At 45.6% G+C, this 26,373-nt stretch overlaps 2 protein-coding genes across 2 annotated transcripts; both read left to right on the top strand.

The window, feature by feature from the left end:
• Positions 1 to 807: 807 nt before the first annotated feature.
• Positions 808 to 7,846, top strand: SUMO2 (small ubiquitin like modifier 2). Its single transcript, XM_064728901.1, has 4 exons — positions 808 to 1,118; positions 2,466 to 2,597; positions 5,568 to 5,639; positions 7,152 to 7,846. The coding sequence occupies exons 1-4, from the start codon at positions 1,098 to 1,100 to the stop codon at positions 7,212 to 7,214; spliced, it is 288 nt and encodes a 95-aa protein (XP_064584971.1). The 5' UTR covers positions 808 to 1,097; the 3' UTR covers positions 7,215 to 7,846.
• Positions 7,847 to 14,726: 6,880 nt separating this feature from the next.
• JPT1 (Jupiter microtubule associated homolog 1) lies at positions 14,727 to 25,682 on the top strand. The gene is made up of 5 exons (XM_064728900.1): positions 14,727 to 14,882; positions 17,450 to 17,589; positions 18,198 to 18,295; positions 20,644 to 20,671; positions 24,721 to 25,682. The coding sequence occupies exons 1-5, from the start codon at positions 14,827 to 14,829 to the stop codon at positions 24,867 to 24,869; spliced, it is 471 nt and encodes a 156-aa protein (XP_064584970.1). The 5' UTR covers positions 14,727 to 14,826; the 3' UTR covers positions 24,870 to 25,682.
• The last annotated feature ends 691 nt before the right edge of the window (positions 25,683 to 26,373 follow it).

Here is a 26,373-nt window from a genome sequence, read left to right as displayed (position 1 = left end):
TTGAGAATTTCCTCCTCCCTTCCATGGAATGAACTTTAAGAAATCACATCATTGGTGGCTCTGATTCACGTAGAGTAATTGTTGGGGGGCTGCAGGTGCTCAGTTCCCTCACAGACATGGCATCTCTCCCAGGATAACCCCTCCTCACAGGGACAGCCCAGGGTTTGGGGATCTGCCACGCCACCATTGTCCTCCACACCACAGTGAGGGGCACAAGCAGGAGGGAGAGATTTGATGAGGCAGAGACGAGGGAGAACCACAGCTTCAACGAGGTTGGAAAAGGCCTCTGAGATCAGCGAGTTCAACCTGTGCCCCAACACCACCTTGTCAACCAGACATGGCACTGAGTGCCACGTCCACTCTTCCCTTAAACACCTCCAGGGACAGGGAGTCACCACCTCCCTGGGCTGCCTGCTCTCCCGGAAGGTGTGTGCAAAGAACGCCGTGTGAGGCACTGAGGGGGCACTGAGGGGGCACTGAAGGGGCACTGAGGCGGATGTGGCAGGCGGCCCAGCGGCTTTGAGGAGATTTGAGGGCATTTAAAATTTGAGGGGGCGAAGGATGCTGGAGCTGGCTAGGGGAAGTTCTGTTCGGGAAGGGTACGGTGCGAGGCGCGGTGCGGGGCGCTGAGGGCGGCCTGGCGGCCATTTTGCGAAGGACAATGCCCGCCGCGCGGGGCGGGGCAGGGGCGCGCGCACGCAGAGCGCGGGCAGCGCGGCCGCGGGCACGCGCGCGCCCCTCCCCTCCCGCCGCCGCCGCCGCGTTATGTAACGGCCGCGGGGCGCGCGCGCGCTCCCTCTGCCGCCCCTTCCCCCTCCCTCCCGCCTCACCCCCCCCCGCCCGGGCCTGGCTCCGCCCCCTCCCCGCGCGCCGGGGCCCAATGGGCGGCGGGAACGCGCCCGGGGGGGAGGGGAGAGCGCGGCGGGTGCGCGCACGCACAGCCGCGGGGCCGCGCCTTGCCCCGTGCGTGCGCGCTCCCGGCCCCCCCCGCCTTCCCCTCTCTCTGTGTCCCTCTCTCTCCCTCTCTCCGCCGCGCTCGGCCGGCTCTGCCCCCCCTTTGTGCGCGCTCCGAGCCGCCCCCGCATCGCCGACTCGCCATGGCCGACGAGAAGCCCAAGGTGAGGCCGGCGCGCTCCGCAGCTCCCGCCGCCGCGCTCGGACCATCAGGCGGCGGCCCCGGCCCGCAGCCCCCGCGCCGCCTTTGCGCGCCATTTTCCTGCGCGGGTGGGGGGGGCCGAGGCCGCGGCTCCCGGGGCGGGCGGGGGATCCCCGGGGAGAGGGGGAGCGAGCCCGGGCCGCCTTCCCGCCCTCCGCGGGGAGAGAGGCAGGTCTGGAGGCGGTTGCTGCTGCCTTCCTCCTCCTCCTCCTCCTCCTCCGCGGCCGCAGCATCCCCGCCGGCTGCCTCGGCAGCCGCTGCCCTCACGGTCCCCGCGCGGCTCCGGCCCCTTTGTGCCGCCTCTGGCCCCGCTCGGGCCCGGGGGGGCCGCGGGGGCTCCGCTCCGCACGGCAGGAATTAACAGAGGCCGCCGCCGGGGGGTTGGCTTTTTTTTTCCCTTTCTTTTTTTTTTTTTTTTTTCTTCCTTGGTCTTTTTTTTTTTTTTTCCCTCTCCCCTCACCCTTCCTTCCTTTTTTTTTTTTTTTTCCTCCCCCACACTATTTTCAAACCGAGTTGGAAGTGGCGAGGGCGCGGGGCCGCGCGCGGGCTGACACATGGCGGGAGCCGGCTCGCAGCGAGGAGCGAAAACAAAGCTGGACCTGGGGGTGCCGGAGAGCCCCGGGCCGGGCCAGCCCCGGCCCCCGGCCCTGCGGCCCGGCCCGAACACGAGGGACGCAGCTGGAAGTTGATCCTCCGCAGTTTTCCGCTCCGCGAGGGTCGGGCTGCTTGATGTGGAGTTTTTTTCAAACATTTTCTGAAGGAGAAGACCTGGCCCGTTTCAGGTTTTATCAGGCACTTTAAAGTATCTGCAAAGTTTTTTTTTAATAAGGACATCAAACGGTAGGAAAAAGTTTGAGGTGCAATGAGAAAGAGCCTTGCTGCTGGTTGGGAGCACAGTTACAGCACAAATCAGCTATAACAGATCATAGTTATAGGTAACTTAATTCCATTCAGTGGGTACACTGGTGTTGCATATTGTTGTGCTTTTGATAGAAATAACTTTTAAATTTTTTTTAATCTGTTTTGAATGCCTGGCCTGGTGGTAATTCTTCATTGCTAAATTTCCAGTCTACAGAATGACAGCTAATATCAGATTTTTTTTTAATGTGGTTTTTTTTCCTTTAAATTTTCAACTGAAAAGTGCTGACCTTTATTCCCTAATTCAAGGTTTCAAGTCAGTAAACAGCTTTAATATCTTTATTTCCTCCTTTTCAATAACCTGTTGCACTTTGGTAAAATGTTAACTTCTTGTTTCATACCTTTTTTAAAAAGTGTTGGTTTTTTTTTTTTTCTTTTATTTCCTCCACAGGAAGGAGTGAAGACTGAAAACAATGACCACATTAATCTGAAGGTGGCAGGGCAAGATGGGTCTGTGGTGCAGTTTAAGATTAAGAGGCACACACCACTTAGTAAACTAATGAAAGCCTATTGTGAACGACAGGTATGATCTCAGGAGAACGGTGTCTGGGGGAGAGCTGCTCTCCAAGGGATGCAGGAAAGCAGTTGAAGTCTTAAAACTTCAGTAAATACACAAAATGCTAGAGGTGGAACAGAAACTAATTGTGCTGTGAAGTGCTGTCCTTGGGCTCTGTCACAGGGTGGACTGAGAGGGTTGTGGCAGGAAATGGGTGAAATAAAGGTCCGTTGTCGTTTATGAAATCTGTATTTCCAGGTGGAGGCTTCTGGGAGGTAACTGCTGCTCTGATGCTCAGAAATATTCGTGTGGAAGGGGTGGGTTTGGGATGAACTTGGGGGAGAGAGAGTTAAGTGATAATCAGGGATTTTTATAGCTCTGAGTGACTTCTTGGACTGTTGGCTTCTGATTGATTAGCTGAATTGTACTGAGATGAGAAGATACCTTGAGAAGGAGCTTGTACATTTAATGATGAGCTTTGTTTTTCTCTTGTGTCCTGGCTGACAAATGAATTTCTGAGAGACCCTCACACCCCATGTGTTTGCTGATGTGGTGGCAGCTGCAGCCACAGTGGGGCAGCTGTTGCAAGTTTTACAAACACCTGTGTGAGTTGAGCTGTGGAGCTCTTCCTTCTGCAGCTCCTGATTTGGGAAATTTTGTCTCTGTTATTATCCATGATATTTTTTAGTGACTGTCAGCCTTCAAAAAGTTCTACACCTACAAAAGTGTTCAGAATTAGTGAATTTTGAGTTTTTTTAAAGCATAAATACTCCAGGATACTATTGCATACAATAAAGTCAGTGTAAGATACTGGTGCAGCTATTTCATCACCAGGAAAAACCCCTGTGATTCACATAGAGTGGTAAAACCTCTTTGGTTTGCCCTGTGCAGAATAAAAGTAAAGACAGGAAAAATCAGCTCTTGCTGAACATGTGAATGTGTTCTTGTATGAGTGTTCTGTGGAGAAATTAGTGAATGTTGGAAGCTGTGAGTTTGTTTTTCCTACCTCACTCATACAAACTCTTGTTCTGTTTTGCAAATCACTGTGTTGCTTTTTCCAGTCATAGAGTGCAGTTACATCTGTCTTTCAGGGAATTTGAGCATTGGTTGTCTATGAAGTATAAAACATTTTGAAGTATTCATTCTTAGTTACTTTGAAGCAAGCAAAAGTAATATTCCAAATTGTCTTAGATTGCCAAAATGCTTAAAAAAAACCAAAACCAAAGCCAGCAAAAAAACCCCAAAAAAATAAAACAAAACCAAACCCAGGTATCAACTGGAGGGAAAACATCAGTAAATCTTGAGAATGGGAGACATTTTTTCTGATCTTAGTTTTAAGCTAGTAAGTATCCAAAGAATATTTTTGTGGATGTGGATTTGTCTTTAGGTGCTTCCTTCTGAAATTTTGCTGCATGTTTTTGAACAAAAAACCATTTGTTCTGCATGTCTGTAAAAGTTAGATTTTATTCATGTATTTATTTACCTAATTAGTACACCTGAACTTAAATCCTTAATTTTGGAGAGGTGATAGAGAACTTAGCAGCTATAAAGGATGATAATCATGTGTTCTGTGTAGTAGATCTAAACTGGAATTAAATTTGAGTGACCTGTTGAGAAGACTGTTTGTGATTAAGTGGTGAAAAAACCAACCATGCACCATACTTCATGTTTTGTGGACACTAAGCTCACCAAAGGACAGTTTTTCAGTGTGTTTTCAGCTAACATTTATTTAGCTCACAAAGTTGTTATGAACCTGGAAAAAAACAACACTCTGGGAATAGCAAATGCACATTTCAAGAAACACAATGTCAGAGAGCAGAGGGCTCAAAGCAAATGTTGCTGTGCAGAAATGTGTTGCTGCCACAAGACTGAGCCACACTCTTCCTTAGAGCAAATGATGTTCTGAGTGAATGCTGCAGTGTCCTGATCATGCTGGAGAAGGCATTTTGCTGTCATCCATAAAGTTCATTAAAAAAAAGTTTACTCACATTTATTAAAATATTTTTTCCTGACAAATCTACTCCTCAGAAATAATTACTACATTGTTTTCTGTTGTGTGTGACATCCGCTCTTGCCAGGCTGAATGGAGGCTTCTCTTCTAACTCAGAGATGCCAAAGCACGACCCTGCAATCCATTGGCTTGCCTCAAAACCAGATTGGGCTCTTGGTTATTAGATACTCTGGGGAGAATGGTTAGAACTGGAAAGGAAATTTGTATCCCCAAATGTCACTGCCCTGCCTTTGCAGAATGTGTGGGGCTGTAAAACACCCTGCAACTCTCACTGCTGATGTTGGAGCTGATGTTATCAGTGGGAGAGGTTGGTTGTTACTCCCAAGTTACATTTTTCAGTCTGTTGGCTCAGGTGAGGATGAGAGATATTCTTTTAGCATGGAAGAGGTCAGTAAAGTGTGGTAGAAATGCTTATCCAAAATACTGGCTAATTTCTGGAAGTAGAAAATTCCTTTATTTTTTTTCGTCTGTGCATGGAAAAACTTGATACATAGATTTCTTTATAATAGGAATTGAAGGTTAAAAAGTTCCCATTTTTTACTCTTTGCTGCTGCAGACTAATTTTGTTGTTGCATTTCTGGAAGAAATATTTTAGAATACCTTTGTTTTTGGAGGAGATCAAAAAGGAGTGTTGAGTGTCATTGTTGGACATTTATTACCCAGAGTGTTGCACCTGGTTTTTAAGTGAATTACTCAAAAGCACAGTAAACCTGCTGGCCTTGGGGTGTTCAGAAATGGCTTTATTTTAACTTAGTCAGTGGGGGCACTGTTGCTTCTCATGAGTGGTTGGACACAATGCAGTGTTTAATACAAAACAGATTGCAGGGATTTGGAGTGAAATGCCTAAAAGTCAGGGCATGAGGGAAGGATGGAATCTCTGGTGGCTTTTAATGATGGTGCTGCAATTCAGTACCAAGTTCAAGAGTCAACTGCTGAGAACTCTTGCACCAGGTTCATTTCCCTTTGTGTTGTTTCTCTTTGTGCAGGGGTTGTCAATGAGGCAAATCAGATTCCGGTTCGATGGGCAGCCAATTAATGAAACAGACACACCTGCACAGGTAAACAGCACCAGCAAGGCTACAGAACTGTTGGAAATTCACTGCCACACTTGATGCTTCTGTTTCCTATCAAATACTTATGTAAATGTGTGTATTACTGATAGAACTGGATCTTTTTTACCATTATTTTGGTGTAACTACTTGAGGATAATTAGAAATTGAATCTTGTGGTGTTTTGAATAAGAAATCTGTATCACTGTAATAATCAAACAGAAAAATTTAAGTGCAGTGTACAGATAGTGAGTTCTGTAAAACTTTTACTGTATTGATTCATGGCTCTGAGATAAGGATGGTAAGTTAAGAATTGAGTTTTTCTTGAAGCAATGGCTTTATTTTTTATATAAAAGCTTGCCAGGATGTTATCAGAGCGATGCTGTTTGCAAGCTTGCATTTGTAATACAAAAGTAATTTGTGTTGTTTGTGATCTGAAGCTGTTTCAGGAGCAGGGAATTAATGAATATGGTGAAGTTTGGGTTGTCTGTAAGTGTTTGAATGAAGGCCATTCCAAGAACAGAGTGGTTCCCTGTGGCCCTGGAGCATTTTTCTGTCCTGCTCCACAGAGCTGTGTTTAATCAGCCTGACCAAGTGATAGCTTTATCTGCTGTTCAGAACCACTTGTAATGAAATAACAGACTTTAGTTTTCAGTTCTGAGTTTTCCAAGCTGTTGCTTCAAAGATTGTGCCTCTTGTGGCCCCAATCTATGCAACTTTTTAATTTGCAATACTGATAATTGAGGCAACAGGATGATTTTTGTTTTCCATCCATGTTTTGCTGAAGCTTAGACCAGTCTGTTACAGCTGTGGTAACTGGCACAGACCAGTTTGATATCCTGAGCAGCAACTGAGTCTGTTTAGAAATATAACTTGAATTAGTTATAGCAGCTCCAGTTTTGGTACAGATTTTGTCAGTAGGTGCCATTAACATCCCAGGAACATCAACTGTAAAACTTAGAGTGAAAAAAGAGAATTATATTAATGAACTATTGCTGTTCTTCATTGTTACATGGTTACATGCCAACTGTTTTTAATTTTTTGTGCTTGCTGATGCTTGGTTTTACTGCCTGGTTGGGCAGAGGCTTCAATTCCAGTCTGGTTCCCCATTGCTGTAGCCATTTGAGCAGCAGCAGCCAGCTGGAATTGTGGCAATGTTTTAAGGTAAACTGAGGGAGTGAATAGGAGAGCAAAGGTGCAATGGCAAAGCAGGCAACAGAAATCAAATGTTATAAATCTGTTTCTTAGGAGTCACACAGTGTACCCTGAAGTTAGTACTAGAATTCATTCTAGGTCAGCAGTTATCAATTGGCTTTATTTTTTCTGTGCAGTTTCTTTGGTTTTGACTTCAGTGAGTTTGGTTAAATGTACAAAAGGGTGGTGGTGGAGGGGAGTGGGGCTTCTCTGGTTAAGTTGCATAAAAAGTAAACATAAAGTCAGGAACTGTAAGAACAACCCAGGCTGCTGTAGAGATGTGAGAAGAGTTAAAAAAAAGCCCTTTTTTCTTTTTTTCTGCTTTAGTTGGAAATGGAGGATGAAGATACAATTGATGTGTTCCAGCAGCAAACAGGAGGAGTTTACTAAAACAAACACACAAAAAAGAACCTGCTACTTTCCTCTCCAGAACTGTGCTCCCACAGGCAACACTTCACAATTAGAAAAATGAGACTTGGTTCAGCCACATCCTGACTACTGCAGTATAGTTTTCTCTCTTCTCTCTGATTTTTTTTTTCTTATTCCTTTTATTGTACATAAAGTAACTGGTGATGTGCACAGGCATAATGCATATTTTTTTTTTTAACTAAATGGCCAATGGTATGTTTTGATCAACATTTAATGGAGATGGGGTGGGAAAACAAACTGGTTCCATGAAAATGCCCCTCTCTCCATTAGTGGCATGCTCCTTCTACTTTTACAGAATCACAGAATAAGCCGAGTTATCTTTATATTCCAGTAAGTTATTTTGCTCTCACTGTTCAAAAACAAAAACCTTGCATACCTTGTTTGATTGGATAATTTCAATGTTTTTCTTTTATCATTGTAAAACCAAGGGCAATTTTATAACTTTTTTGTACGTAGCTGTTACATGTAGAGCAATCTCTGTCTAAGTAGGGGTAAATTACTCTTTAAAAAAAAAAGGAAAAAAAAAAGTCCTAGATAGTTTTCCCTTCAAGTAAAACGTCTTGTTGTTTAAATAAACTTCTTGTTTAAAATAACCAGTTTTCTTTCTTTTTCTGTGGAATAATAGTACTCAGCAGCTGTATTTCTTTCTCTGCAGCACTTTATGCTTCTCAAATCTCTGCTTTCTCTGTGGTAAGTAAGCATAATCCCCCCTGTCTAGGCAGAAGACTGTTAAAAAAGGAAAGGCTTCCTTGAGGTCTGTCAGCCAGCAGTTGAACTGGAAATAGAAGTCAGTTTTCTCTTATTTTGATTTATTTTGATTTTTTTTTGTGAATGTTCTGCTAAGCCAAAACTGTTTGATTAGGCAAACTGCAAAATACTGAATTACTTAGTAATGCCTTTGGGTTGAGCTCTTCTTGTCAGTCTTTGTTAGAAGCATCAATATTGTTGTTACAGTAGTTTATTTAAGACTCTGTATTTGAATGCTTATTGATGTAAACATCAAGTTAAAGAGAGCAAATAATTTCATTAACCGTTCAGTTGACCATGGTATCAAATGGGAGCTGCTTGGAAATGTAAAGCAAAAATAAAAAATTGAGTTCTGTTTTTGGGTGTATTTAGCTATGGTGGTGGAGATTCCAAGCTCTGCTTTACCCCACTCTGCTGTTCTGCTTGGAAAAGGGAAAGAGGCTGGAAGTTCTGGAGGGAGATACAGTGATGGTGGTGTTTCTCACAAGTCTTTTCCACAATTCTTGAGTTCTTGGGGAACTTTTTTGGGGGAAATTTAGAGGTTGGGGTGAAATCAATGGACATTCATGGAAGATTATATACCTGTCAAACCCACAGCCCCACAGCATTCTCTGATGTCCTAGGAATGTTCCAATATTTTATAGTAAGTTAATCCTTTTTTAGGTATAGATTTCTGAGAAGAGGCCACTGTTTGGTGGTAGTTTTTGTAACAGTTAATTCAAGGAGTGATTACTGCACGTGGGGCCTGTGCCTGCTTGAGCTGAAAGGTTTGTGGCAGAATGATGGGTGTGTGCATTTGGCTGATGAGTTGTGATCTGTCTTCTGTCAGAAATAACACATTTGATGCTACATTAGTTCCATCTAATGGAGATACAGGGAAAATGAACATCTGTTTTTGCAGTTGCATTCGAGTCTGTAGCAGAAGAATGTAATCTACTGTGTAGCTTTGTTTTAATTCAAAGAAATGCTACTATCAAGCAGATTACTTCTCATTGTGGGATGTATCTTGTTGACTTCTGTGGTGTTTTGTAGGATTGAAATTCCTTCTTGTGAACAAATGTTTACATATCCAAGTCTAAAAGGCCTATAAAAATCTACTTTGAAGAAAAGAAGAGGGTGGTGGGGGAATATATTTCAACATCTTCCCTAAGTTACATGTGGAATACATTGCTCTTTGGCTTTAGAATCCCTGGCTTTTAAGCTGGCTAAACTTCTGATATCAGTGTATAAAATTCTTTCAACTTGATGTCATGCCAGAACTTTTCCCAGGAGAAAGCTGTCTTTATCTTGTTTGGCCAAAAAAGGTGTTTGGACTTGCTTTAGTTTCTGAAGAAAGGGTGAGGTCTCCTTAAATACAATTTTTTTTCAGCTCAACTTAAGATTGTGAAGCTCAAAGCTCCCTGTTGTATCTTGCCTTTTACTTTTTATTTCCTGAGGCAACAGAAGTCAAGTGACAGGTACTGAAGAGCTCTTAAAAACAATGTCTTCATTTCCTGAATCAGTCGAGTGTTACTTCATCTCTCCTGAACTTATGTGCAGCATTCACCTCCATTCTTCCACTTTTCATCTTTCTGCTGTTACCTGGGCTTGCTTATGTTCCTGAAATGATTTCTCTAACAATGCTGAATGGTGTTATATTAGGTGGTGACCTCAGCCAAAAAGTGTCAAATAGTCTTTTCTGATGTATTTTCTTGTTTTTTTAATGTGATCACAAAAACATGACTTAGTTCCTCAGCAGCCTCAAATGTTGAATTTCCATTAGTGTAGCAAACTAATGTTGGCTGGTTTCTGATTCTGATATATAACATATTGGTGTAACAGTAATGCAGAAATACAGTCCTTTTTTAAAAAAAAGAAAATTAACTCTCTTTTTGCATGGTCTTGCAAATACTCTCTTTATGTCAGAACTTGTTTTTGTCTGTGCTGCTCCTGTGGTGCTGCAGATTCACCTGTGGATTCCTGATTGCTGGAACCCTCTGTGGTTTTACTGTGTCAGCCTCTTAGGGCAGCTGCTGCTGGGGATGATGATGTGGAAGTGGTGTGGAGTACAAGGATATGGAGAATTTGAATCAACTTATTTGGAGTACACTTTGCTGCTTGCCTTGGTTTGTGGCAGTTCCTAGGTTTACCTGGACTTCTGGAAGTCCACTTGTTGGAGGAAAAAGGAAAACTGGGCAAAGAGGTCTTGTCAGGCTAGTTGGGAGGTAAGTTCTTCATGTTTTATTAAACAGCTGGGATCTTTCAAGAGCCTGGGAAAATTACATTATTACCCACAATTTTCAAATAATGTGTTCTAAAGTGATTGTCGTGCAATTTAGTTAGTATTTCTCCCATGGTTTTTAAATGAAAAAGGATGGAGCAAGTTATAATTGTCTCCAGTCCCCTGGTGAGTTCTGGTGGATGGCTGGACCCCTTCAGCCTGTGCTGGGGTTTTAATCTCTCAAATGAGTTGTGACCATGACCAGTTATTTAAAAATAGGTTACCAAAATTCTGTCAGGCACCTTAAGTAAGGCATTTTTATTCATGTGCAGGGGAGATAAGGACAGATGGAAATCACAGCTGGTTTGGGCAGTTGACACCTGAAAATCAATCCTTTGTTTGTCTGCACAGTGGGGATCACAGGCACCCCAGGGGGCTCCTGTGGGGTCAGTGGTGTCTGGCCTGAGGTGCTGATTCAAAAGAAGATGAGGAGTGCAAGGCTGCTCTGACATGGAATCCACCAGGCTGCCAGCACTGTAAGGAAATACTCCAAGTGGTAACATGAGAGAGATTCTTGTGCTGGCACATGGAGGTGTTTTTAACAAAAGAAAAACCCCTGAAGTAGCACTGAGATAATTGCTGCTTCAAGATAACTGCAACATCAGAACAGAGACAGCATCTCTGCAAGGGTTAAGGTCAAAGCAAGTTGGTTTTCCAGCAGGAATTTTCCTTTCTGGTACCTTCACTTCATTACTTCCGAGTCAGTGTAATGGAAGTGCTGTCATTTGCCCGGTGGATGCTGGTTCTATTGTGTCTCTTACTGCAACATTAATGAAAAGGCATAATGTGACTGGCTGAAAGAGAGGAGACTTCCTAGGCTTCAGCCAGCTGGAAGTAACTGAATTTCTAAGGAACAGCAATTTGTTTTGAAAGCTAAAGATGAAAAGATGCCTCCTTGGTCATCACGTGAACAATAAATCCAAGTTTTTTTTCTTAGGATTTTAGGTAGTGGCCTCAGTACATGTGTGTGTCAGCTGCTGTGATGGACTCTTGTGGAGTATTAATCTAAAAGCATTTACATAACTTGGATTATCATTAATTATATTGGCATGATTAATGCATTTAATTCTCTGGTTTATTGAAGTTTGTTCATTCTGCCTGTAATGACTTTCCAGACAATGTCTTCTGATAGGGAATGATCAATACTTTCCTTTGTCTTGCTTTTTTAGGACTTAGTGGCAGAAGGAATTGGTGGTACAGCACTTCTCCTGGGTGAATTAGGATGTAGGGGTGTGAGGATAAATGGAAGATGGAATTTTGATCCCTATTCTCTGTTTTGATTGACTTCCAAGATGCTCAGTTCCAGGGGTTTCCTGGTTTCTTCCCTAGCAGCACGGGAAGGTGATCTTATGTAACATGGAGGTGTTGGGAGCCCCACCTGGTCTTTATGGAATGGTTGAAGTCCCTGTAAGGGAAGAGTTTTCCCTTGTCCTGGAAGGATTTCAGTTTGCATGGAGGGTGAGGTGGGGCTGTGGGAGGGTGCTGGCTGTCAGCAGAGATCCCAGAAGGGAAGGTCACAGGTGCTGGAGAAGGACCAGGGATGTGGCTGAGTCAGGAGCTGCAGTGGGAATGGGGACTGTGGGAAGAGCTGTAGGTTTAAACAATCCCTATATGAGGATGACTGGGGAAAGGCTAAGCCCAACTAGCAAATAGAGTTCTCCTTTGGAAAGGAATATTCTTCAGGGAAACATGGATGCAAAAGAGTTGCCCTTTGTGGTGAATTTTGTGCTGGTTTTGGTGGCTCAGATCTCCCCCTTTCAGCACCCAGTGCATGGATCCCATCAAAGCACATCTGATGCCTGCAAGGGCTCTCGAAGGATCACTTGAATAAGAAAACTGAAACAAAACAAGACTGGGACACTGACTTCCCCTTCCAGCAATCCCTGTAAGGATTTCCCAGTAAGGAGGAACACTTTGGAGTGCATGACCAGGCTTGGTGGTGTTGATGTCCAGACAGGAACAGCAGCATGAGTTGGCCACTCTGCTTTTGTGCTCAGAGCTCTGAGAGGAGCCTGGGCACTGTGGTGCAATTCCCCATCCCAAACAGCAACAGGCTGTTGGGAACTTTTCCTGAAGATGTAGAGAGGTACCAGAGCAACTTTCACAACTCTTGCAAACAACAGCAGCAGCTCTGTGGGACAAACCATTGGATCTGTAGGATCCACGTTCCACTGAACCTCCATGCATCGCTCCACATGCAAAAAAATCTGACAGGACAAATCCAGCTGTGGCAAGGATTGTTTATTTATTAGCTGGCACTTCAGCTGTGAATGAAATGGGGCAAGAGAAAATGGAGTCAAACCCTCTTTTTTGTGCTTGGAATAAAGAAGGGATTCTCTCTGTGACAGCCATAAGTAGCAGAGACTGGCATGAAGAAACCCTTGGTCACAGAAGGATGACCAAGCTGAGGCTTTTCTGAGACCACTGGTATCTCTCCTTGCCTAACCCTTGCATTTCCTGGAGTCTTGTTCAGACTTCCAGAATGCTCAATGCATTGTGCATTCCTTGCTGGTGGAATTTCAACAACAGGTGGGATTGTTTGGTGTCTGAGTCTTCCAGGCAGCTGCTGAGAATTGTTCTGGTCAAGTGTCATCATCCTGTGATGGACTGCAAGCCCAGTTTCTGTAGCCATCTTCATAAACTATCCATCTTGTAATGGATGAATAATGAGAAAAGCAGCTTTTATTTAAGGTCCACCCTGCAGCCAGGCCTGTGAGAGATCAGTGGGGCCCCTTGGAAACACTTAAGGTTTAGAATTCTAAATCTCAGTGTGAAAACTGGCTGTGTCATAGGGAACGGGTTTTTCTTCATCCCAACTTTAAAAAGTGGCTCTGTGTGTGTCCCAGGGGTACAAATTAAAGAGTAAAATCCTGTGGCTTTGAATAAGAAGCATTTAGATGACAAAATACTTCTGCAAGTTCCTGAGAGAGCAGATGTTTACCTGTGAGAGCAGATGTTTACCTGTGTGCAGGTATCATTTGACTTCTTAATGCCCAAGCCTAAGGGATAATAGAATTAAAACAACTGTGTCATGTTACTTAAAATTTCCCTTTAATCTGTCTCTAAAAAAATGATGCAACAGAGAATTCCCTGGGGATCTAAATAGTGGTTGGAGCTTAAAAAAAACAAAGCAGGATTTTTCAAAATGGATCCTAGATTAGAAAAAATAATACATTGGTCCTGTTTGTGCACATTTAACAGTTCTTATCTTTCATGATCTGTGTTAATATTAAGACTGGTGTTTAATTCAGATGCTGGACGACTCATGTTAAGCATAGAGAGATGTAACACAATCCTTGTGTTCTCCAGACCAAAACAATACTTTTCTTTAGAAAGTGTTTTGGGGGTGTTAAGGGCTGTTATTAGTGGAAACTGGAGGGGGGGTAGCTGGAAAAGATGGATTTTCTTTCCCCTTTCTTCCTCCTTTATGCGGGTGCTCATTGAAATAATATTGCTGATGCATAGGTCTGGAGTAGAAGGTGATCAGGGAGGCATCTGTGTCTGTGGAAGTTTCAGGGAGCCCCCAGTCACCAAGCCAAAGGTGGATGTGACAGATGGCTTAGCAGCCAACCTGTGGTGGTTTAGAGTCTGTCCTGTGAGCTTTGTGCTGGGGCTGGAGGGAGATGCACGACCCAAAATGTGCAGCCTTGTGAGCAGCACTGCTGGGCCTTGTACTCCAGCTGCACTAGCTGTGCTGCAACTCCATTTTCATGCAATAATCCAAAATAATAAATTGCAGGTTATTTTATTCCGCTATGATTTTTGAGGTGTCGGCGTTCCCCTGCAGGCCCTGGGCTGTGTCCCAGCCCTTGTCAGATCCAACATCTAAAGCCAGCACAGCCTTGTGCCAACCCGTCCCGCACCGCCATGGCCTCGCTGCGGTTCATCCTTGGAGCTGCTCCAGGACAGCTCTGAGGCACCTGCGGGGCTTGTGCGGGCCGGGCACGGCAATGTGTGTGAGGGAGACAGGCGGGTGCCAGGGGTGGGTTTGGTGGCGCGACGGCCGCTTCGGTGCCGTGTCCTGGGCGGTGTGTGTGGGGACAGGAGCCATGCGGAGGTGGCGGAAGCGGCGACGGGACACCCGGACCTCCCACACCGCCCGGCCCGGCCCGGCCCCTCCCGGGGCCCGCCACAGGGGCAGCGCCGCGGGGACTTTTGTCTGGCCTCAGGTGCGGCTGAGCCAATCACAGCTCGCCGGCGATGAACGACGGCTCTTCCGCCAATCACCAACAGCAAGTGCCACCGCCCACAGCCAATCACCGCAGAGCAGACGTAGTGCTTCACCAATGGGCTTTTTAGCGGTGAGGCAAGGCGCCTCGGAATAGACAGAGAGGCGGGGCAAGTGGGAGAATGGCAGGGCGTTGTCCAATAAGAGCTCGCGACTGCGTTTGAACCGCCCAATGAGAAGGCCGAAGGTGGGCAGGGCTTGCGGTGTATATAAAAGTTGGGGCGGTGCGGGCGGCGGCCGCAGTTGTCACCGGTAGCGGCCGGGGCGGTGGGCAGGAGCAGCTCTGTCCCCGCGACCGTCACTGTACAGAGCCCTTCCCTTGCTCCGACCCCTCCGCCATGACCACCACGGCCACGTTCTCGGGCATGGACCCCAATGGCAGGAACAGCTCCAGGTCTGCGGGGGCCTCGAGGGCCGCTGGGACCCAGAGGGCGGTGGGGCTGGGGGTCCCGGGGAAGGCGTGTCCGGAGCGGTTCCGGAGCGGTGCTAGGGCGCGGTGCCGGGGCGGGGGCTCCGGCCAGGCCGGGATTGTCGGCATGCGGTTCCTCCCGGCCTCTCCCGGGCGGGCTGGCCGGAGGCGGGGGCGGCCGCGCCCACCCGGGTGGGCTGCGGGGGCATCCCGGGGCCGCGCCGTGCCCAGGGGAGGGAGGTGCGGGAGCTGCCGAGACCCGCCCGGGCCGCTCGGTGCGGCCCCGCCGCCGCCGCCGAACAAAGAAGGGAGGCGACTCCCCGCCTCGCCGCGCAGCCACGGCGCGGGGGCGGGGGGCACCGCGCCCCTCCGCCGCCTGTCTCCCCCCAGCGCCGCGGCCCCCGCGCCCCTCGGCCCCGCGAAGCCGCCGCGGGCTGGGTGGGGCCGGGCGGGCTCCATTGTCTGCGCTGCCCGGCCCCCCTGCCCGCCCCGCTCTGCCATGGGGGGGTTCGTGCCCGTTCGGTCGGCGAGCTGCCGGTGCTCGGGGCCGGGGCCGCCCGTTCCCTCGGGCCGCGGCCCCGCTCCCGGGGGCGACCCGCGGCTGGAAGGGGCGGGGGCGAAGCGGAGCCCGTCTGCAAACAAAGAAAACTTGGCAGGTTGGTCTGGAGGAGATGCACCGCGCTGGGCCGGGCACCCGCGCTCTCGGCAGTCACAGCTGGAGAGGATCGTGTCGTTTTCCACGCTATCGTGGCTTTTTTCAGTAAGGTTTTGGCCTGACAAAGCGGATGCTTCCTGTTCCCTTTTGGCGTTCCAGGGTGCTTTTAAAGTGAAAAAAAAAAAAATCTTTACAGAGCTTGTTTCCAGACCTTTTGCCAGAGCTCTTCCTGGAGCGTGGGTGGATTTTCGGTGGACATCACTGGGTATCAGGTGGAATTTTAACAGCATTTCATTGCTTCAAGTGTTAAACATGGCTTTCATAAAGCAGATTACAGCATTTCGAGGCTGTGAGAGGCTTCTAATAAAATCTGTCACCCTTTACCTGAGGCTGGTAAAAGGGATTGATTATTCATTTTTAACAGTTTGAGTGATGGATATTTTTCCCCCTTCAGTTGCCTATTCTGTTAATGTCATTAAAGCTGTCAGTGGAAACTGTGGTGCCCTTAAGAGAGTAATGGTTTCACTGCTGTGGTAAAAAGAGGGGATCTAAGGTTTGGGAACAAGCCCTGCTTTGAACAGACTGTTCTTCAGATTATTGACTGCAACAGCTATAACCACAAAAATAAACCTTGTATACATTTCCTCAGAGGAAAAAATATAAAGGAGTAATTCAAGACCATTACACGGCATCTTGATTCAGAAAGGAGACAAAACAAGTCACAATAAAACATACTCTCCAGTGTGCTGGGATCCTCCCATTAGCAGCTGAGCATTAGTAATCCTTAGAAAAAGAATTTTATTAGGAAAAGTATTTTTCTGGTTATGTAACAGTAAATATCCACGTCACACACCTTTAGGAATCTCCCTTGCCTTTGGGGTGTTTGAGCTCTGTGGGCTGGAATGTAACAGACACAAATTCTCCCAGGATGTGAGTTGTACAATTGGACATGCTCCTTGTGTTGAATTCCCAGGTTTGGAGCATTAACAAGCTGGGTACTGCTTTGTGTTCTAACTTTGATTTATTAAATTATTTGTTAAGAAGAACAAATGTGCACCATCCTTATTTTGCCCTGGTGTTCATTTTGGAGCACTGGAGGTCTTGAAAGCCCAAGAAGCCCCAGGTTCTGTTGGTGTCCTCACATCCCTGGGAGTTTTGAAAGTTCTCACACACAGTTTTGTTCTCCTGGCTTTTATCTGCTTCTCCTAACAAAAGATCTCCTGCTTATGAAAATAAGATCAGGAGGAGTTTATGTTTCAAGATTTATTTTGCTGCAGCTGTTGATTTTGGTTGGGTTCTGCAGGTTGGAAAGCAGACTGCAATCAAGCTCTTGAAGTACTGAGCAGGATTCTTTTGTGTCTAAGAGCAGATTGTTAGATTTAGGTTACATATCTGGAGCTTTGTACACGTGTCTCTCCTAATAATAGTCAGCTCCAAGCTGTTTAATTTCAACTTTTGCTTCTAGACCAGCAGCATGCTGCAGACTTGAGGGATTTTTCCTGAGGAAACAAATCTAAATAAAGGCTGCAGCACCTAGCCATCAGTGGTGCAACCAGTCCTTTGGTTCAAGCTTCAGTCTTTGCTGTGCAGCCAGTTTGATGATTAAAAATGAACTTTCCCAGGGTACTCTTAAAAAAGCTGGAATTGAGCATGCCCACGTAGTTATTTTTATTTTTGTTTTGGCTCAGAGTGGTGGGAGCAGCCCTTGGCGTGATACTGGATGGAACAAGGGCACAAGCAGAGCACGAGAGTGTTTTATTTTTGTAAGTGCCGCTGAAGAGCAGTGGAGATGCAGTGCCAGGCTGGAATTCTGGCAGGAGCTTACCTGGGTGGTTGAGGTGATGTGCTGGAGTGCAGCTGGGGCTGGCACAGGGTGTGAAGCTGCCTCTCTCCACAGAGTGCTGCGTCCTCCCGGCGGCGGCTCCAACTTCTCCCTGGGCTTTGATGAGCCCCAAGAACAGCCCGTGAGGAGGAACAAAATGGCATCCAGCATCTTTGGAACTCCTGAGGAGAACCCCCCTTCCTGGGCTAAAGCAGGTGAGGCTGTAGTGCTTTGTTTCCACATCTGCTGATGGGCATTGATTCATTTTGTGGCTCAGCTGGGGGCTGGTGTGGAAACCAGAGTTCCCTTCCTTCTTGGTACTTTGGGGTTATAAATGATGTCTGTTGCAGAGAATCGTTTATTTCTCATTAATTTCTTCCAGAAGGGTTTATTTTATGCGAGTGTTAGGCATGTTGCAAGCAGAGAATTGTATTTTGGATGCAGTTTCTCCAAGTTCAGTCACACAAGTGGACTTGTGTCTTACGGTTTGGAGTAGCCCTGCTTGCTGTTGATTATTCAGAGGCAGTTTGGCCTCATGTTCTCACAGCTGGATTTAAGCTTCCCTTTCTGCAGAGCACTGCCAGTATGGGGGGCCTTGGGACCCCAAACTCAATCTGTTTAAATGACACTCTCACTGCATGGGGTGCTGCTGTAAGACAATAATTTGTGAGGTATTATCTAAAGGACCAGGACTTTTTAGATTGGTAAAGCCCTAATTTCAAAGAAAAACCTCTCCCAAAGTACCCAAACCTGTGACTATTTATGATCTGCTTTCACATTAAGTTTATCTTGGAACCTGATTAGAGTCAATCTCTGGTTGTAGGGGCTAAGCCAGGTGAAACCAGAGACAGCTGTGAATCCTCTGGACCACAAAGAACAAACTCAACTGAGGCAAACTGTGGAGACTACGTAGATCCCAAGGTCAGTACTTGACTACAAAAGAGCCTGATAATGGACAATTCACACTCTGTGTGGGATTGATTTACCACGGATGTTCACACAGTTGGAAGCATTGTAGGATTTGAATCCTTTCTCTCAAATTTGTTTTTTTCATGAAGGCTCCCCTTTCCATCTGAAACTCTTCTAGTATGCTGAGAAAGAAAGGGCTGGATTTTTCACAAGGACCACTTTGTAGAGCTCTTAACCCATCTCATTGCTGAGACAGTAATGAAGTGATGTGAAATTTAATTTCAGCTCTGTGTGTGATTGTGGGTTTAAGCATCTCACAAACAACAGTTACTACAGCAGACTCTGTGTGTCTGACAACAAACCTGCGTTCACATCCCAGCAAATTCTTACCTCAGCAGTTTTAGTACTTTTTTGTTCTAATAATAATATCAGGTGTGTTATTTTCTGTATAAACTCTTTACCTAGTAGCAGTATGGAGCATAATTTATAGTGTTAGTGGTGTTAAGTAAAATTTGCTAGATATGTAATTATATTTAATGGGAAAAACAGGGTTCTTTTGAAACACAGTAAATTCAGTAAAAAACCAGTAATTTGTCTGAACTTAGATCCCTAGGAATGTAGGATAGCCTGTATTTGCATGAAGAAAGTGGAAAAAATAAAAAAAGATGTTTAAAACTCTCCACCTTAGGTTTTCTGAAAATAACTGGGTAGATAAATAATTATCTGAAACATTGTAGCAGACATCTTTTATCTTAGGTTTTATTTTGGTAATTCATATCGAGCATCACAACCCATTTTTGTTACTAGTTGTAGCTTTAAGTCACAAAACTGTTCTTTGTTATAAAAAATGTCTTGTTTCAATTTAGTGACTCTTGTTTCAAATATAAAGGAATTTATTTTCTGTGATATATTTTCAGCTTTAAATTTAACTGCTTAGTCTAATTCTTTCTAAATTGTTTTAAATACTGTGGTTAGCTTTGCAAACAGATTCTTCCCATGTGGAATACTTTACTTTTATGCAGTAATTCGGGTGCAAACAGCTGGAGACTTAAGGTGATACATTTGTGTCCGTTTCTGTGCTTTTTTTTAATCCCAATTTCTGCAGTTTCACTGTGTAATTAGCAATGTTAAGTCTATGAAAGTTGATAAATCTGATGCCGTTGGAGAGCCTTGGCTGCTGCTGGGAGAATCCCTATCTTTGTGTGAAGCTGCAGCCTGCAAACAGATTCAGCATTTAAAACGTTGAACTGTTTATGTAGTGAAGGTAACTTCATCAGGGGAAAAAAAGCTGATCTGTGTTTCACAAATGAAGTTAAATACCCCGGAAAGAACACATACTCTTGGCCTTGCCAACAGATAAATGCAAAGAGTTGCTCAGTAGAAAGCAGAGGATACTCCACTCTTGCTTGTTGCTGTTGTTGTAATTTTTTTGCCCTTGCTGCTGGGCAGTGGGAATATTCTGGATCCTGTCAGTGCTGCTTGATTTGGGATGTTCTGTACAATAAAGTGTTCTTACCAACCTCTGTCCTTCACTGGGAGTAGCAAATATGCCGCCTCTCATCAGGATTACTCCAATATCTATTTCAACTTCTAGAAGTATGTTAGGCAAATAAAGAACTGGTTTAATTATAAGTCAGTCTCTAAGAAATTGAAATTGAAATCCACGATATCAATCTGTAGAATTATGAGTGTAGAGCCCACTGTGCGACTCTGGGATCTGTCCCTCAGGGCCTGTTGGGTTCTGTCCCTCAGAGCCATTTGGGATCTGTCCCTCAGAGCCTGCTGGGATCTGTCCCTCAGAGCCTGCTGGGATCTGTCCCTCAGAGCCTGCTGGGATCTGTCCCTCAGAGCCTGTGGGGTTCTGTCCCTCAGAGCCTGCTGGGATCTGTCCCTCAGAGCCTGCTGGGATCTGTCCCTCAGAGCCTGTCGGGATCTGTCCCTCAGAGCCAGTTTGGGATCTGTCCCTCAGAGCCTGTGGGGATCTGTCCCTCAGAGCCTGTCGGGATCTGTCCCTCAGAGCCAGTTTGGGATCTGTCCCTCAGTGCCATTTGGGATCTGTCCCTCAGTGCCATTTGGGATCTGTCCCTCAGAGCCTGTGGAGTTCAGTCTCTCAGAGCCTGCTGGGCTCTGTCCCTCAGGGCCTGCTGGGCTCTGTCCCTCAGGGCCTGCTGGGATCTGTCCCTCAGAGCCTGTTGCTGTTCCAAAAGTGCCTCCCTGAGCCTGTGGCTCAGAATGTGGTGCCACATAGAACAGTGTGCCCAGACACCATGGTCACACCATGGAGGAGTATTCACTCCATGGAATAGGAAAATGCTTTATGAAACATGAGATGTAACATGTTTCTCCTCTCTCTTTTCTAGGGAGGAGATGTTGGTGGTGACATTTTTGGTGAGTAACTTCCTTGGACTCCTCTAGTAAAAGCCTGTTGCAGGTGGCTTTGCAGTAGAAGATGAAGGATCCATAAATGGTCATTTACTAGGAGAGGGCCAGCCTGGGGTTGTCCCTGGAACCCATCAAATCACCAAAGTGACCAGCTGCTTCACTGGAGTGTGGGCATGGAGGGAAATGTGGAATGCTGTTGCTCATCAGGCTAAAAAGGAGAACTGTCCTGTTAGTTTATTTTGCTAGCAGCTGTTGTTGCCAAGATTTGTCTGAGTACTGAAGGTAAGGTGGAGACTCCTGCAAAGAGTTCAGTGATTGAAAGGCCACACTGCTGTTAGAGTTGCTTATAATTAAATAGAACAGTCAACATAATTGACTTTAGTTTAGCAGTTTGCTTCTTTCCCGTTGTCTTCTGATACAGCCAACTCCACATTCTCAGGAAGAATCAAACCCAGCTACTGCTTCTGCAAGTGTCTGTGTTAACCAGCTCTTGACTTCCTGTTGCTTTTTAAATGCTGATTTTTGCCAGGGAAGTTGATCTGCATACTGTAAATCTCCTGTAAACAGGCATTTCCCCTTGAAGTGCTTTTTCTGGCTCTGAGGCTGGAAATGGCTCCTTTGCAAGATCCCCTTTAGGAATATCTGACTTCCTGATGACAGGAATTCGTGTGTTGACTGCTGCTTTCCAAGTGCTTCTTTCAACACCTTGGAGTGGTGGGACATCCCTGGGGCCATTAGCACCTCCGTGTCCTGAAAGGACACTTGCTGGGAGGGGAGAGAGCTTCTCCAGAACATTTCCACTACCTCTGTGCCCAAAATAAGCGTAGCCTCTCTAGCAGGCTGCTTCTAATCCAACTGTACAGGCTCTAGGATTTCTTTCCCATGTCTGTCTGATCTTAATTAGCACTGTAGGCATCCAGTGTTTATGCCTTGAGTAGGAGGATGTGGTTTGCTAATAGAGGAAAACTGCTCTGAGGGCTCTGCTGCTTTTCCTGGTGTTTGTTTAAACCAGCTCCCCACAGGGCAGAGGAGATCCCACAAACAGCAGGGAGGTGAGAATGGCTGAGTTGCCAGGAAGCAGAAACAGGGCTGGCTGAAATTCAGAGTGTAAAGTGGTATTCCTGACTTTTTAAAAAGTTCACATTTTCACAGGTGTTGTATTTGTCTTTTGGTTTGTTTCTGGCAAGTGACAGTGAAGGAGGTTCTTATCAAGGGTCAGGGGAAGCTATGCTGGGAGGTGGTTAAAAAGCAACTGTTATGGAAGGTAACTGGGATTGTTTCTTTTTGTGGCCATGACTAAAAATTAAATTTTTGATGATGGCCAAGATGAAATAAAAATGGCAGGCAAAGGTTTGAATGGTAAACTTTCACTGATAGTACTTAGGAAGGAGTAGAAATTAATGCCTCCTGGAAATGGTGTCTGTGGCAGATACCTGAACATCCTGATGGATTTTTAAATGAATTCCTAGCATTGATTACTTTGGGTATTGTAGCTGAGTGGAGCCCAGTCTCTCTGGTCTGGCTGTCCCTCCTCCCCTGGATTTTCCTGCTGTGGGATGGCAGACCTAGGCTGCTGAACATCCCACTGGCACACCTGGGACTTGTACTGGCCTTGTAGGGCTGTCTGTGGGGTTGGGAAAGGAACAATGAGCACCTCCAAGCAAAAGCTGTCTGCTGACAACTTCACAGCACAGCCAGATTCTTAATAGGTCTCTAGTTAAAAAATGGTTAATCTTTTGAATATGGGAATTATTTTCTGTACGTAACTGATTATAAAACCCCAAGTATGTGTCAGGTGGGATGTATATATTTATTAATCAAGCTTGTCTACGTTAAAAAACTGATTTATTTTGCAGCAGGGTTCTTGTCTTCTCTTTGAGAGCTGTAGTTCCTTTCTGGGCATCAGAGTTCCCAGTGGCTTGCAGTGCACTGAGCAGGGAGCTGTTTCAGAAATTAGACCCTTTCTGAGAAGGGAGGAGCTTTAATATTTTATCTGATCCTGTTGGTTTTACCACTTCACTCATCAGGCTGGCAAACTTACCTTGATTATGTGGGAAGTGCTAACATTTATCAGCTACACAAGGAGCTACAGAAACTTCCCCCAAAGCCTCCTGTGCTGGAAATTCTTGTTTCCTTTGTGATTCAGGGGCAGTGTGAGCTGAATGAATGTGAGCAGCCAAGGAGAATCAGGCAGTGCCTGAGTGTACATGACCCACAGGAAGGTGGAGCCTGGAGCCTGCCCAGTGCTGGGACTGTCCCCAGGCAGGGACATGCAGCCCTTGCTGACTCAGCAGCTGCAGGAGCTTCAGGCTTAAAATGTGCTGTTAACCCAGCACAGCTGAAACAAACAGTTAATGAGCACAGCAGAGGATCTCTAGTGGAGATTATTCCTGAGTGCATGGGGACTCTGCTCAGATGCTGGAGTTCTTTGAGATTATTATAAGCATGCATACAGGGGGAGTTCAGTGGGCAAAAGTTGGGTTTTGGTGTTTCTGATAACATTTTGCATTGGAAAAAACAGAATTGACACAGGATGTGAGGAAAGCTGCTGCTGGGGATAGGAAGAATCGGAGGCAAAGGGTAGGACTTAGTAATTACCTTTCAGGTTGCAAAAATGAGCTATGGGAGATGATGCTGGAGGTGGTTTTTATTCAGTGCCTTTGTCTGTGACCTGGAAAAGGTAATGAGCAGTGAAGTCTCCAGTTTTGTTGGTGATATTACCTTTTTCAAGTAGTCAGATTGTGCTGATGGTGGGAAAATCTCGCTGCCAGAAGGACTCAGCTAAATGAAGCAGGCAGGTATAAAGGCAGGATAATCCCTGTGTAAGCAAGTGTAAAGGAATGAATCTGGGGGGTGAGTGGGACAACCCCCCAAAAACTAAACCATGGCAGCCTTGTGTTCAGCTCTGTGCTGTGGCACTCCCAGGATCTGCCTTGAATCCTTCCCCTTGAAATTCTTTGAGATGTTTGGATGTGCCAGCAAAATACTGAATGTCATCAGGGAGAGGGTGGAAAATTACTTACTTTTTCCTGTAAACAATGATAATACCCCCATATCTTGGATTGTGTGTACAGTCTTTGACACATGATGAGCAGGGGGTTATAGTGGAGGTCACAGGGAAGGTGAAGATGAAGGGGTGCAGTGGCTGCTCTGTGGGGGGAGATTGAATAGTTGTGCCTGTTCAGTTTGAAGGAGAAGGCATGGGGAGGAAAATTAATCAAGATCTGCTAAATCATGAAGCTTAAACTGAATGTGCAGCAGTTTTTTGAATTCTCCCAACCCAGAATTAGTTAGTGATCATGAGAGGAAACAAAGGGGTCTGTTGAAAACAGGTGAGGTTCATCTTCATCCCCAGTATCAGGAACTGCTTGGTGCTGATTTGGGCCTTTGGTCATGCTAATCTGTAAAAATGTGAGGTGCTGTACTAATTGTCAACAATTAGTTGATACATTGTTTGCTCCAGTATCTAAAGTGCTTCCTGTGAAGAATTCCTTCTGTGCCCTGTCTTAACTTGTGGTTTGCTCAGAAGGATTTAAAATAAACTATCATGTTCTCTCCAGGGAGTGTACAATCAGAGCCTCCCCATGCATGGCTGTTCCCTGGTGTGTCCTGTGTGAAGCCTCAGAAGTGTGTCAGATCCTTTTCCCTCCAGTTAGGGAATTTGGGATGCAGTTTGAGCTTTTGCTGGTGCTGCTGTGGCTCCCAGCACCTGCTCAGACCTGAGTGACAATGCCACAGTCACAACACTGACTGATTATATGTAGAAGACTTAAGCCTTAAGCTGCTTGTCATTAAAAAAATGAATTGCTGGTGTCTGCTAATTGCAGCTGGCTGAATGTGGCTCTTGCTGAGGGCCTGAGACTGAGCTGTAAGGCCTCAGATTTGATCTGAGAAACACTTCTGAGGGCTGAGTCTGCCCTGCCAGTGGGTGACAGCGTTGGAGTGTGTCTGTACCCCTGGAGAAATCTGACAGGAGCTGAGCTTCCATCTGAGCCAGCCAAACATCTGGCTCTCATCATCCACATCAAACACTTTAAAAGCTTCTTTTCTTCTAGAAAACACTGAGGCTGATGTAGAAGCTGCCCCAGGTCAGAGTGAAGAAAAGTCCCTGCCTGCTGCACCTGTTCCTAGCCCAGTAGCACCAGCACCTGCACCCTCCAGGAGAAATCCACCCGGTGGCAAGTCCAGCCTAGTGCTCGGTTAAACCTGTCCCTTCCTGACTGTTTTGAACTTGTGTCTGTTTTCTTTCCCCCATGCTTGTGAACTGCACAACTTGAGCCTGACTGTACATCTCAAATTTCTTTCATTAAAAAGAAGCACTTTATGTACTCCATCTTTTTTTTGAAATTAAAGGGTTTTTTTCCACTTCTGTCCTGTGTTTCCCCCAGATCTACTGGAAGTGACATGAGTGTTTTCTAGTGATAGACTTGAGGGAAAGCTTTATGAAGTATTGTAATGTAATTCAAAGGAGAGTAGCTTGGTTCTAAGTGTGCTTAGAGGGTTTTTGTACTGAGTTTTTTTTTAGAACCCCTTAGCTTTACAAGGGTCTAGAATCCTGGTTAACCAGGCCAGCAAACAATCAGCAAGAGCAGTCCCTTCCTCCACATGTGGGATTTAGGTATCTAAAAGTCTTCATTGACTGCATGTGGTAAATGCCTTGAGCCCTGCTGTGCCATATAAATCATTAAGTGGTTAATGTACACCATGCTGCCTTTAAAAACAAAATAAATCTTGATACTGGACTACTCTGACACAGGGTCTGTGCCAAATAGAGGGCTGATGACCAGAGCCACCTGGCCTAGTGCTGGGAAGGGGCTGATTCAGACTTTATTCAGTGAAGGTGGAGTGGATCATATAAATAAGAATTACAGGGCATTTTTTTTTACAACTGACTCAATGCTGTGCATGATCATGCTGGTGCTTGACCATGAGGTGAAAATCTCATCCTTTAAAGTGTGTGTTGTAATTTCACAAAGCTGGATTGTTGCTTAAAAGTAAATAATATAGAAATTTTGAAGCAGTGTTTCCTGTGTGGGTTTTATTTCACGGGTTTGGTTTTGCTTTGTTCTCAGTTGTCCTTGTCTCAGCCAACCTTCCCTGCTCTAACAGAGGAGAGTTCTTACACCTGGCTTGAGGTCACCACCATATATGCTGACTTCCCCTGAAGAGAAAATCTTCTCTCTTCTTTTTTGGCTTCTAGATCAGAGAACTGTGGAATATGGCTTGATATATATATGGCTTACCCAAAACACTGTTTTTCCTCAAAGAAACTGAGAAAAGTTTATTTTCCTAATTAAAAATAAAAAAAAAAAAAACAAAAACAGGAGATCCTAAAGATGGAGAGGGTGGGATTGAGACCAAGCCATGAAGTTCTCTGCTGTTGTGGAAGGGCTCTGCTGCCCAATAAGCCACAGCAGAGCATCTCTATGGGGCTGCTGTGTTTTATGGTGCTTTTTCCACCCTTCTGCAGGAAGAACCGGTGCCTGAAAGCACCCTGGCTTTCCAGATCCCTGCCCTGGGGTGCTGAACCTACCGAACTGGATTTGCTGTGATTGCTCCTCCATCCGAGGGGGTTCCCTGATGTACACCGTGCCCTGCACTGAGTGCACAGAGAGCATATTAATTTAATCCATAAATTAATATTTCCTTTGCAAGCCTCGTGCCCGGGGGAGCTTGTTAGTGCTCCTCGATGGATCAGAAGATGGTTC

This window comes from Zonotrichia leucophrys, chromosome 18 (genome assembly GCF_028769735.1).
Source record: "Zonotrichia leucophrys gambelii isolate GWCS_2022_RI chromosome 18, RI_Zleu_2.0, whole genome shotgun sequence".
Lineage (NCBI taxonomy): Eukaryota > Metazoa > Chordata > Aves > Passeriformes > Passerellidae > Zonotrichia > Zonotrichia leucophrys.
This window is presented reverse-complemented; position numbering and strand designations above follow the sequence as displayed.

Bases quoted from the DNA above. Each gene is read 5' to 3' on its own strand.
- SUMO2 (XM_064728901.1), top strand. From the start codon at position 1,098: ATGGCCGACGAGAAGCCCAAG. The intron at 2,598-5,567 runs GTATGATCTCAG...CTCTTTGTGCAG, and splicing joins AAGCCTATTGTGAACGACAG to GGGTTGTCAATGAGGCAAAT. The intron at 5,640-7,151 runs GTAAACAGCACC...TTTCTGCTTTAG, and splicing joins AAACAGACACACCTGCACAG to TTGGAAATGGAGGATGAAGA.
- JPT1 (XM_064728900.1), top strand. From the start codon at position 14,827: ATGACCACCACGGCCACGTTCTCGGGCATGGACCCCAATGGCAGGAAC. The intron at 18,296-20,643 runs GTCAGTACTTGA...TCTCTTTTCTAG, and splicing joins GAGACTACGTAGATCCCAAG to GGAGGAGATGTTGGTGGTGA. The intron at 20,672-24,720 runs GTGAGTAACTTC...CTTTTCTTCTAG, and splicing joins TGTTGGTGGTGACATTTTTG to AAAACACTGAGGCTGATGTA.